Source organism: Perissodus microlepis, chromosome 10 (genome assembly GCF_051167445.1).
Source record: "Perissodus microlepis isolate ML-2025 ecotype Zambia chromosome 10, ASM5116744v1, whole genome shotgun sequence".
Lineage (NCBI taxonomy): Eukaryota > Metazoa > Chordata > Actinopteri > Cichliformes > Cichlidae > Perissodus > Perissodus microlepis.
This window is the reverse complement of record NC_140470.1, coordinates 32,421,407-32,435,070: the sequence shown is the minus strand read 5'-3', so window position 1 is coordinate 32,435,070 and position 13,664 is coordinate 32,421,407. Positions and strand designations below refer to the sequence as shown.

General features: G+C 45.8%; 1 protein-coding gene across 1 annotated transcript; it reads left to right on the top strand.

Moving 5' to 3' along the window:
• Positions 1–12,489: 12,489 nt before the first annotated feature.
• LOC146379720 (olfactory receptor 52J3-like) lies at positions 12,490–13,434 on the top strand. The gene has a single exon (XM_084941118.1). It carries the CDS (start codon positions 12,490–12,492, stop codon positions 13,432–13,434), a length of 945 nt encoding a protein of 314 aa, XP_084797244.1.
• The last annotated feature ends 230 nt before the right edge of the window (positions 13,435–13,664 follow it).

Here is a 13,664-nt window from a genome sequence, read left to right as displayed (position 1 = left end):
ATGTGCAGACTCTCAGAGGTGAGTCAGTGTCGTTCTCTGTTTCTTCTCCGTCAAGGCCCAGGACCAGGTTCAAGATTGCTGGGGCCTTCACTGCTGCACGCATCGGACTTGCAGGCCACACTTATCCCATGGAGCAACTCAGAGACAGGTATAAGCACCTGATTGGCCTTCCGATCCACACCTTATTAAATGTGAAACCTTTGCTACTCATTGGCAGTGACCATCCCCATCTGGTTACCCCCGTTGAACCAGTCAGGCTGGGACCTCCAGGAGGGCCTGCTGCTATTCGTACCAGTCTAGGTTGGGCGCTACAAGGGCCAGCAAGTATAGTTGGCCAGCTTACCCAACCGCAGCAGTGCTTACTGATGACTGTTGCACCTCAGGTCAGTGAGTTAATGAAACATGTGGAGAAACTGTGGCAGGTCGACATCGTTCCATTCCGAAACGAGAAGCTTGTTACTCGTTCAAGGCAAGACCAAGAGGCCATACGCATTCTGGAGACCAGAACTGTCCGAATAGAGGTTGAAGGCATACGTTGCTATGCCACCCCACTGCTTCGCCGGAAGGGGATGCCTCTACTGCAGGCAACTAAAGACGCCGTCATGCCAAGTCTACGGGGTGTGGAGAGAAGGCTGGCCAAAGACCCAGAACGTGCTGAAGCCTACAAGGTGGAGATGGAGAAGCTTATCAAGGCTGGCTCCATCATTAAATGTGGCTCTGGGACACCTGTGACAGAAGGTCAGGAGGCGTGGTACATCCCTCATCACATGGTGAGCCATAATGGCAAGAACCGATTGGTTTTCAACTGCTCATTTCAGTACAGAGGACAGAACTTGAACGACTACCTGCTGCCTGGGCCCACCTTAGGTGCGTCGCTTCTGCGAGTCCTATTACGCTTCCGAGAGCATGCAGTTGCAGTGAGTGGGGACATTAAAGGCATGTTCCACCAGGTTCATCTCTTACCAGAAGATCGTGCCCTGCTCAGATTTCTCTGGCGAGACATCAGCGACGAGAGCCCTCCAGCAGTCTACGAGTGGCGGGTGCTCCCGTTCGGAACCACGTGTAGCCCCTGCTGTGCCACATTTGCCCTGCAGCGTCATGTCATGGATAACAGCCAGCCAGATGATGACGTGAGACTCTCAGTCGAAAGGTGTTTTTATGTGGACAACTGCCTTCAGAGTTTCCCCACCGTGGAAGAGGCAAGGAACCTTGTCGACAAGTTACGGGCCATCCTAGCCTCAGCAGGGTTTGACCTACGACAGTGGGCCAGCAATGAACGTGACGTCATCAGTCATTTACCAGAAGAGAGCTGCTCCGCTAGTGTGGAGCTATGGCTGGCCCAGAACAAGGTAGATACCCCAGAATCTACCCTGGGATTGAGTTGGCTATTCCACACAGATGTCCTAGGCTACAAGCATCGTCAAGTTCCATATGCAGTCCCCACGATGCGCAATATCTACAAGGTCCTGGCCAGCCAGTACGACCCCCTAGGGTTCATCCTACCCTACACAACCAGAGCGAAGGTAATCATCCGCCATCTTTGGGACAAGCAAAGGGGTTGGGATGATCCACACCTACCTCAGGAGCTTATGCAGCAGTGGACAGCCTGGGAGGAGGAGCTGCAATTTCTACCTAAAATTACTCTTCCCCGACCATATGTGCCTAAGGAAGTGGACCCCTTCGGCTGTCAGAGAGAGGTGCACATATTTTGTGATGCCTCTGAAGAAGCTTATGGCTCAGTAGCTTACCTCCGGACCACTGGCAGAAATGGTGAAGTGCATCTGTCATTCTTGGTGGCCCGTTCCAGGGTTGCCCCTAAGCGGTTCCACTCCATGCCCCGATTGGAGCTCTGTGCTGCACTCACTGGGGCACAGCTCTCACAAGTGCTGGAAAGGGAGCTCACCCTTAGAATCGACCAGACGGTCCTATGGTCTGATTCTACAACAGTGCTGACCTGGCTGAGGTCTGAATCCTGCCGATTTAAGGTCTTCGTGGGCACTCGTGTAGCCGAGATACAAGAGCTGACAGACAGGCACTCCTGGAGATACGTCGACTCTGGAAGGAATCCAGCCGACGATGTGACACGTGGGAAGAAGCTGAAGGAGCTCACTGTACCAAATAGATGGAGCCAAGGACCATCCTTTCTCCTGCGCAGTCCAGACTCCTGGCCAGAGGATCTCACGGTTGACCAAGATGGAGATGCCTCGGAGCTGCGGAAGGCTGTGTTCTGTGGGACCACAGCAACTACTCCGTCAGGTCAGCCAACTTCAGATTTGAGCCGCTACAAAACCTGGAGTGAGATGTTAGAGGTTACAGCGCGGGAGCTACATGGGGCGGCCCAACCAGATGGTCATCCCACTGTTGAAGACTATCGCAAGGCGGAGAGGCTGATCCTACAGAGGGCCCAGATGGATAGTTTCCCGGAGGAGTACAACCTGTTGAAAGTCGGTAAGCCAGTTCCCAGGAGCAGTCGTCTTCTCTCTCTGTCACCCGAGGTGGATGAGACCAGACAGCTCATTTGTGTTGGAGGACGACTTCGTCGATCTGAAGATTTGGCTCTGGAGACACTCCATCCGATTATCCTAGACCCAAGCCACCCAGTGACCAAACTCCTGATCCACGACTTTGACCGCCGCCTCCATCATCCTGGCCCGGAGCGGGTGTTCGCAGAACTTCGGTGCTCCTACTGGATTCTGCGAGGGCGTGAAGCTGTCCGGCGCTACCAACACCTCTGTGCTGATTGTCAAAGGTGGAGAGCTAGGCCTACAGTGCCAAGGATGGCAGACCTGCCAGTAGCCCGGCTACGTCTATATAAACCGGCTTTCTACTCTACGGGAATGGACTGCTTCGGGCCGTTTGAGGTCAAGGTTGGTCGGCGTATTGAGAAGAGATGGGGAATCATATTCAAGTGCCTTACCACCAGGGCAGTCCACTTGGATGTTCTTAACACCATTGATGCAGATGCATTCCTGATGGCTCTTCGGCGATTCGTCGCCCGTAGAGGAACACCTGCCGAGTTGTTTTCAGACCAGGGGGCCAACTTCAGGGGAGGTGAGAGGGAACTGCATGAGACCTTTCTGAAGATGGCCCCGGAACTACAACAGCTTCTAGCACCCCAGAGGATCAGCTTCCGCTTTAATCCTCCAGGTGCCCCACACTTTGGGGGAGCATGGGAAAGGGAGATCCGGTCGGTTAAGTATGCCCTCTATGCCACCGTTGGTGCTCAGTCAGTTCCAGAAGAAGTGCTTCGCACTGTACTCATCGAAGTGGAAGGGATACTCAATAGTAAACCCCTGGGGTATGTGTCTTCCGATGCCAGAGATGCAGATCCGGTGACTCCCAATGTTCTTCTCATGGGGCGGCCGGATGGATCGCTACCTCAGATAGTATACCCAGAGAGTGAGCTCCTCAGTCGCCGTCGCTGGAAGCACTCCCAGGTTTTGGCTGACCATTTCTGGTCACGTTTCATCCGTCAGTACATTCCCAGTCTGCAGACTCGCCAGAAGTGGCAAACAACGGCGGCTGATTTGGCCGAGGACTCTGTGGTGATGATCGCTGATCCACAGCTTCCCAGGGCTCTCTGGCCTGTGGGGAGGGTGATTAAAACTCATCCTAGCCCTGATGGACGCATCAGGTCAGCTGACGTGAAGGAGAAGGAGAGAGTCTACACTCGGCCAGTTGCCAGACTGGTTGTCCTCCCGGCGCTGCCCTCTGGAGAAGATGAGGACAGCTCTGCGTCGAACTCACCACAACCCTAGAACTTTGTTGCCTTATTGATGAGCAAATGTCTTACATACATTTGGGGGATAAAAGGCCCCAAAGTTCATAGGATAGTTTTACTGGTGTTTATAAGTTCATGTAATAGCCAGTCTTCTGTCAGTTTGGGCCAGCCCACCTTCTAGTGACATCATCCGGTTAGTAAGGTGGGCAGTTTAATGTCGGATGAGCAGTGCTGGTCCGGAGGGGATGCACTGATTCCTGGGGAATGTTATGTGTGCGTAAATGACAAGTAAGTAGTGACCTGTGTTGTATTTTGCCTTTGTTTGTGTCAGTACTGTAGTATGTTACCATTTGGGAGCTAATGTAGTCCGTAGTTGGAGCGGTAGGCCATGCATGCAACGCGTGAGTTCACCCTCATTTCATATGCTAATTTATGTTGTTAGCTTACCCCGGTTTAGCTTTGTTGACGCATGTACGGTCGCTCATATGTCCATAATGTCATTCCTGTGTTATCAGACCTTCTCTGTATGTTGTATGTGATGCTTGTGATTGTTTACTTTGAAGTAGCGGAGTTTGTAGCGAACAGTTAGGTACGTGGATTAATAAAATAGCGAACGTAGTTTGATCGGAAGTATAGCGTCCCGCTTGCCCTTCACAATAAGAGCATTATAGCGGATTATAATGGGGGACGCTTTTATTTTGTACAACTACCGGAAGTAGTTCCTGTGTACTGACGGTTGCTTAACCTCGAACTAATGCTATTTAGTTGCATAGTGTGAGCAGTTTGAAGTGTATTATATTTTTCTGATCTTTATATGTGATTATGTTAACTATGTTGTATTATGTTTATATTTGAGTATTTGACTTGTCTATTCTCTTTAATTATCGTTATTTCCCTTGTTTATTTCCTTTGTAGGAAACCACACACACACACACTTATGTACACCCGCTGTGTTTACAGCCCCAGAAATTGAGTGGTGACAATAAAGTGCCTCAAACGGAACCTCAAGCTCCCTCCTTCTTTCATACTCTGGGACAATTTGGCCTTAAGTGGTGTTCTGGCCGACACACCGGGGTGACCGTAGTGCTCAAAGACTGAATCAGTGCCACAGCCGTGCCTATCTTTGATATCTCCACTACATTAATTGGTCCTTCGAGCCGGATGCACTAGGTTTGCCTCAGAGATGGAATCAGGCCCAGAGTACGAGGCTCGTGGCGCACGCCCCAAACGACATGCTCGCCCACCTGTGCGCTACGCAGATTATGAGGTGGAGTACCCAGGCTACATTAGCCAGGCATATAGAGAGGATGTAGAGCTCAGACACCAAGAGGACAAGGCCAGGATGACCTCCCTCATTTCCCCCTTTAGCTGCAACCTAGCCAGCCCTCAGTGGAGGCAGGATGCTATTCTCCATGAGACGGCCTCGCGCTATGGAGCTCAGAGCCAACAGCACATCCAGGAGAATCAGCTAGCCCCCCAGCTGTATCCAGAGAGATGGCATGGGGAACAAGCCTATGATCACTCTACTCCTCTACCCTTCGTGCTCCCCTATACACATCCAAATAAGGAAATAAGTGCAGAGTTAGAGGATATCCGTCAGGAGCGCCACCTCATCCAGCAGACCCAGCAACGTATGTCCTCAGATCTGGTCGAACTCAAGGCACTGCAGGCAGAAATGAGACAGTTAGTGGAAGCTGTCCAGAGCATGCAGGGCCCATCTTCTCTCCAAACCAGTAAGTTAATGCAGTCACCGCTACCGGGTGATGCACCAGAGATTGAGGAGGATGATGACTGGCCTGCCCCACCACCGTGGCCAGATCCAATTGAGGAAGAACCACTGCCTAGTGACCCACCAGTGTTGAACCCCCATCACCAAGATGCATGTGTGTTTCCAGCCATTAAGACAGAGGCAATGGCAATCCCACCTGCTAATATGGTCGTGGACCACCCAGGACAGAGTCTGTCATCAGATCCTCCACCAGCTCTCAGGTTTCCAGATAAAGCCTCCCATAATTCACCTCCTTGGTTCAAGCCGGTTCATCTTCCACCTCGCTCAGGCAGTTTCCCACTGGGTGGGTCCAAGCATCCGCACGCCGCCTATGGGGACAGTAAGACTGAGCATGACTGTAATCCAGCATCCCCTGAGCAGCAGTTCAATCTGTCCTCTCCACAGCCACTCAAAGACTGAATCAGTGCCACAGCCGTGCCTATCTTTGATATCTCCACTACATTATTACTTCTAGAAGGGAGATGCGTCCTGCATGGCACGGATCTCAAACTGGGGCCCTAACAGTTTTATTACAGAAGCTCTCTCTTTCTAGTCTAAACAACAGTGTCTTAGTAACTTTTCACTAGAGATGGTCACTTTATAACACTTATTAATAAAAAAAGCATAACATTATTGAGGCACTGCAAATTATTTAATCCCAACAACAGAAATAGCATTGAAGAAAGCACTTGAATGAGGCAACTTGTGTAAAGCACTTTGAGTGCTCAAGTAGAGTAGGCAAGTGGCATTTAAGAATCAACCCATTTACCATTTATGAGGAGAGAGAGAAAAAATAGTGAAAATCTGCTAGACCACCTGCTGAAAAAAGGCAACAAACAACACAGCAGGGAAACCACAGCAAACCAACATATGTGTCATGGTTCTGGGTCAGTTTGACCCAGTATTTTGAGTTGTTATGTTTTGGTGTGTTTTTGCATTTTGGATTCTTTTCTTATTATGATGATAATGATGATTATGACTCTATGTTTCAGTTATTCTTGTTTAGGGATTAGTTCGTAGGTTTTTGTGTTCTCATGTTTATTGCAGGTTTAGTTCAGTGTCTAGTCTGTCTCTCTGTGTCGTGTCTGCGTTTTGTTTAGTGGTGTCTTGTTTCCTGTTTTACTCTGAAGGTTCATGTTCCCGTCTTATGTCAGTGTTTCTAGCTTTGTTCCCCCTGTCTCATTAGGTCTTATTCCTCCCAGCTGTGTTCCCCTTCTGTCTCTAATTCCTTGATGACTTCCTCAGTGTATTTAAGCCCAGTGTGTCTTTATGTCAGTGTCAGATCGTCTGTTATCCTCACCTCGTATTTTCGTAGTTCCCCTTATTGTGACACTGTGTTTATAGTTTTTCCATAGTTCCTTCACAGAGTGTCTTAGCCTTTTTAGTTTACACAGTGTTCTCTGTCTTCTTAGTTTTCCCAGTTTCAGTGTTCCCTAGTGTTTTTGTCATGCCTTCAGCCACAATAAAGGCTTGCCTTATTTTGGAAACCTAGTTCTGTCTCCACCGTGTCTGCTCTTGGGTCTACCTCATTCTTCACACCGGCTCACCCCGCCGTGACAATATGCATAACTAACAGTAAATGATAAATAATAAATGTTACTGACAGATTAAATGTATAGTGAGGGTGCACTGGGAATGCCACTCGGAGGCCTGGTACATGAGATCTTCAACTCACACCTCTGCCAGAGCTTCATATTCAGGATATTTGGCATGCAGAGTGGAGCAGACTGGGATCAAACCAACAACCCTCTGGGTAGTTGGTGCCCCGCTCTACTACCTGAGCTACAGCCTCCCATCGCTGTGCAGGTTTCCATCTTTAAGAAAGCGGACCAGAGGGCATGTTCCAACTATAGGGGGATCACACTCCTCAGCCTCCCTGGGAAAGTTTATGCCAGAGTGCTGGAAGGGAGAGTCCGTCCATTAATCGAACCTTGGATACAGGAGGAACAATGAAGTTTTTGTCCTTATCATGGAAGACTGGATAAGCTCTTTATCCTCTCGATGATACCTGAGGGCGCAGTGGAGTTTGCCCAACCAGTCTACATGTGTTTTGTGGACTTGGAGAAGGCATTTGACCATGTCACTCTGAGTTTCCTGTGGGAGGTGCTTCAGGAGTATCGGGTGTCTGGCCATGTGATCCTTATACAACAATTGCAAGAGCTTGGTCCGTATAGCCACCAATAAGTTGGACTTGTTCCCGGTGGGTGATGAGCTCCGCCAGGGCTGCCCTTTGTCATAGATTCTCTTCATAATTTTTATGAACAGAATTTCTGGGCATAGCTAAGTGGCAGAAGGCTTTCACTTGGGTGGCCTCAGTGCTGTGGCTGCAGTGATGCGGAGGCTGCACTGGTCTGTTGTAGTAAAGAGAGTTGAGTGTAAAAGGGGACGCTCTCAATTTACTGGTCAATCGACGTCCCTACCCTCACCTATGCTCACGAGCTGTGGGTAGTGACCGAAAGAACGAAATCACGGATACAAGTGGCGGAAATGGGTGGCTGGCATCTCCCTTAGAGATAGGGTGAGGAGTTCAGCCATCCGGGGAGGGGAAGGTCTTACTGTTTACTCACGCGACAAACCATCAGCATCAGGGCCGTGTTCACATTATAAAAAACGTGTCAGCCAAGCCTCAGGTGTGATATCAGGAGGTTCACGTCAACTGAGGTGAGTATGAGACACAAACACACACATGATCTTTCTATAGACTAAAATGGCTGTAGCCTTTGCTGTGTTTTATTTGTGTTGCATTTGGTGGAGTTAAGACTTCATGTCACTAATTCGTTGTTGGATGGCCTTTCTTTGCTCTCTGATTTATATATGTATGTAGTTTATATAGTTTTGATTAAAATCTTAATGCTGGTGGTTTGAACTATCAGGAAAATGTGGTTTTAGGAGTAAACAACAGGCAAACCCAAAGACTAGAGTGTTAGGCTGATTGTTTTTTTGTTTGTTTGTTTTTGTTAATAACAATTTTAGGTGGTTGACCTGCCCAGAGGTATTAGTTAGGAGTTGATTTTGGTTAACACTGCATTGTGTAATCTACTGATAGTAGTAATAGCCAAAAATTTGAAAAGGTCTGAAAGTATGTCTGGTTAGTAAGAAACTAAAACAAAACCTCTCCCTAACCCTTGAAAGGTTAATGGGGATCTGGTGGATGTAAAAAGGAATAATTTTTCCATTTGAGCACTTCAAATCTAATTTCCTTTGCTGTGCACGTTATAATCTTTATACTGCTGAAAAAAAAAGAAAACACTTGGAATGAAATTTCAGTGAACAAACTAAAACTCAACATGAGGAAACTTCAATTCAGGAATTCTAATTCTATCACCAGAGGAACATTTGTTCATTTCCTACTGCTACAACAAGCTTTAGAAATTGTGCTTGTAAAAAAACAAAAGAAGTGGAAAAGCATCACATGTTTAAAGTTTCGATTAGACTTTTTAATTTATTTGTGATCTTGCATAAACAGTGGCAATAAAATATAGTTTCTTTTACCGAGTTTTGAAATCAAGTTTGTACCTGATGATGACTCATCAGGGGAACATCAGGTTACCATTTCTGGAAGATCCCTTGAAACCGCAGAGAGTAGTTGGGTCTGTTGTTTTTCAGTGGTATCTAATGTCATTGTGTTTCCCTGATGAATCTCGCATTTCTATTCCCTAAACAGAAATGTAAAATTTAAATTACACTTTTCTTCATCCCTTTCTTTTTGGCTGGAGCTGCAGTGTTGTGTGATCAGTGTTGGGGAGTAACGGAATACATGTACCGCCGTTACGTATTTAAAATACAAAATATGAGTAACTGTATTCCGTTACAGTTACCGTTTAAAAAGGTGGTATTCAGAATACAGTTACTTTGTTGAAATAAATGGATTACACTGCGGTACTTTCCTGTTTCATTTTGTCGCGGGTCAGGACTGTTTGGGTTTTGTTTGACAGCTACGTTCTGTTGTTCCAGGCGGCAGCATTACGGTTGCCATGGTTACAGGGCGACGCTCTCTCTCTCTCTGCGACTGTGTGTTTCCTGGGTGAGAGAGCGCCTTTTCGTTGTTGTTGTTGTTGTGCTAAGCTAACAGGCAGAATGCTACAAGCATAGCTCTAAAGAATGTAGCATCATGGGCAGTGTAGTCCGTGTTGCAGGGAGAATGGACTGCCATACACGTTATGGGTCTGTGAGCGCGAGGAGGGAGAAAAAGGGGAGTGGAAAGGTACGAGTTGTCATCGAGCAAAAACGGGAGCTGGAAGCATGTAAATATAATAATAACCACTGTAGCCAAGAAGAGAGCCTGACGAGCCCAGCTGTAAGTAAGCTATTAAGACTCGACTGTACACTGTGTTCGTGTTTTCCTCCGAAAACAATAAGTTCCGTTGCAGCAGCCTTTCAACGCCTCTCTCTGTCTCTCGCAAGAAAAGTTGACCCACACAACAAAGTAAAGCTATTTTTCGGCTACGAGCCGACAGGGACCCCGCCGTATTAGTCAGAGGTCCCTTTACTACAGTTCGGAGTCGCGGACCTTCAGTAATAGTAATAAATCACACAGCAATAGTACATTCACGTTGTTGTTGTTTTATCCTATTGTAAAGTGTCTTTGGGTGACTTGAAAGGCGCTCATAAATAAAATTTATTATTATTATTATTATTATTATTATTATTATTATTATTATTATTATTATTATTGTAAAAAGCATGATAATATATTAAGTATTCCAAAGTATTCAGAATACGTTACTGTCATTGTGTAACGTAACGGAATACGTTACAGAATACATTTTGGGGCATGTATTCTGTATTCTGTAATGGAATACATTTTAAAAGTAACCTTCCCAACACTGTGTGATGCATTTTCATTTTGGGTTAAATACAAAAAGCACAAAGCTACATTTTTCAAGACAGCCTTATTTAAAAAGATGTGCTCATCTTGGTGGAGAATATTCAGTTCATTTCGCACTGTGACCAGTTGGGAGTGAGAAGTGGGAGACAAAAAAAAAAAGACCCATGTAATGATTACATTCCTTTTTATCAAAAAGGAATGTTTTAAGCCTAATCTTAAAAGTAGAGATAGTGTCTGTCTCCCGAAATCAAACTGGAAACTTGTTAAATAGAAGAGGGGCCTGAAAACTGAAGGCTCTGCCTCTCTCTCTACTTTTAAATAGGAAAGTGAAGTTTTCTAATGGTGTAATATGATACTGCAAGTCCATAAGACAAGATGGGACCTGATTATTTAAGATCTTATAGGCAAAGAGGCAGGATTTTAAATTTGACGCTGGATTTAACAGGGAGCCAATGAAGAGAAAACAATATAGGAGAAATCTGCTCTCTCTTTCTAGTGCCTTTCAGGACTCTCGCTGCAGCATTTTGGATTAACTTTGGGCTTTTCAGGGAGTTTTTAGGACTTCCTGATACTGTCACGCCTGCCGAAGCAGACGGCATGGTGTGAGGAGATTGGGGACCCAAACGCAGGCACAGAGACGACGTTGGATGATAATGAAAGGTGAGCTTTTATTTCTGGCTGCAATACACTGAAACAGGAGGAAGTGAGAAAACTAACAGAAACCTTGACTGGGGAAAGCCAAGAATAACACTGAACCTGAGGACTGAGACCAGAGAGGGGGTAAGCTGATGGAGGAAACGCAGAGGCAATACGGATGAAGATATGCAGACGGTGCAACGAGGAACAGAGAGAAATATACACTATATATGCACACAGAGGTAAACGAGGAGATAGCAAACAGGAGGGGATCACAGCTGTGACTAATCAGACACGATGAGACCAGGAGGTAGCAAAACAGAATACACTGACACAGGACAAAGACTGTTAAAGTAAAACAGGAAACACACCAACATAGAGACAAGGATGACTAGAAGTAACACAAGAGAAACAAGGGGGGCAAAGTAACATAACCTACAGACCAGAAAACAACAAACAACAATAAAGAATGACTACTGGAACTAGAAATACAAAACTAAACCATTAAAACCCACTAAATTACAGAATGCAAATAATGATAACACAAAACACTGTGTCTCCAGGCCCAGGAGCATGACGCTAATGAATTACAGTAGTCCAGCCTAGAAGTAATAATGAGCTAGTTTTTAATCACTCTCAAATACAATGTTTCTAATAGATATTTGTGGAAAAAAGCAGTCCTAAATATTTGCTTAATATGTGCATTGAAGGTCAAAAATGACTCCAAGGTTCCTCACAGCGTTACTGGAGGCCAAGGTAATGCCATCCAGAGTATGAATCTGGTTAGATACCATATTTCTAAGATTTTCAGGGCCGAGTACAATAACCTCAGTTTGATCTGAATTAAGAAGCAGAAAGTTAGCGGCCATCCAGGTCTTTATGTCTTTAAGACATTCCTGCAGTTTAACTCATTGGTGTGTGTTATCTGGCTTCATGGACAGATAGAGCTGGGTGTCATCTGCATAGCAGTGAAAATGTTTGCTATGCCTTCTGATGACACTGCCTAAGGGAAGCATGTATAGTGCATCACCAAGGAACAGAAATAAAATCCCTATCCCAAATCTTTAATTCAAGCAGGCTTCACAAACACGCTGAAAAAATGTCACAAAGTGGCACTCTCTACACTCTCCACCGACAAGACAGATGGGAAAATGCAAATGTGGAAGAAAAAAGGCAGGACAACAATTGAAAAGATACGAATAAAGCCAGTGAGAGGTTTAAACAAACTGAGGAAACTGATCATATGATTTGGGATGTGTGGCAGATTAAGCTCAGGGGAAACTAATGAGGGTGGGTCAAGAGAATGTTGTGAAACCAATAGAATTTTAAAGAGATCAAGAATTACTAAATAAAACAGTCTAAATCCAAAAAGGTATGGCACACACCAAAGACCTGTGGTAGCTAAAATACTACCACGGTTTTTTTTTTTTCTTCAAGAGAATAGTATCTTTCAAAAACACTTTAAAATCCCTTTAAAGTTTGAAAATAAACATGTTTTTCTGTCTTCTCTCCAGGTTGAAATTAACCTTCTGCACTATGGAAAACCAGACTTTAGATATCCTGCTCTTAGAAGGTTTACAAGTCAGCCCAGATGCCTCCATTCCTGCTTTCATCCTCCTCTTCCTCATTTACATCTTCATCATGTTTTCCAACATTGTCCTGGTGATCCTGATCACGCTGGATAGTAGCCTCCACCAGCCCATGTATCTGCTCTTCTGTAACATGAGCATTAATGATGTATTTGGAGCCACAACAATCTTTCCACGTATGCTGAGGGATATTTTTATTCCCAGCTCAGATCGGTACATCCACTATGTAGACTGTGTCATTCAGGCCTTTTGTGTTCACATTTATGCAGGTTCTTCTCACACTATACTCATGATCATGGCTTTTGATCGCTATGTGGCAATCTGCAACCCGCTGCATTACGCCACCATCATGACCAACTGGATGGTGGTGAAGCTGTCGGTCTTGGCCTGGGCAGTAATCTTCGTTATGGTGACAATCCTCGTGGGCCTCAGCGTTCGCCTGTCACGCTGCAGGTGGATCATATTTAACCCTTTCTGTGACAATGCCTCTTTGTTTAAGCTCTCCTGTGAAAGCATCCTCATCAATAACATTTACGGTCTCGGCTACACTGTCCTTCTGATGGGCTCCTCCATTGGCAGCGTCACTATCACCTACCTGAGGATCGCCATGGTGTGTCTGAGCAGCAAGAGCAAGACACTGAACAGCCGGGCGCTCCAGACCTACACCACCCACCTGACTATGTATGTCATCATGTTTGTGTCATGCATTGTCATGGTGCTCCTCCATCGCTTCCCACATTTGACAGACCAAAGGAAGTTAGCCTCCATGATGTTCCATGTGGTTCCTCCAGCACTGAATGCTGTTATCTATGGGATGCAGATCAAAGCAGTCCGACAAAAAATGTTCATCATGTTCACAAGGAATACAGTGACTGTGACTGATGGGAAATGATTCATATTCTCAATAAATAAATAAATATATTTACAGTACGTTTTTCTGCCTTTCATTTTTTTTATTTCTCATATCCCGATTTCCTTCGTGTATTTTACTAAATACATACATCACAGTAGTTCACCTCAGACATCTGCATTCCCCTCAATATAATGCAGGTAAGGCCTCAGTCACACCAGACACCAGTTGGTGTCTGCCTGACAACCAGTGGTTGCAGGGAGACGCTGTCA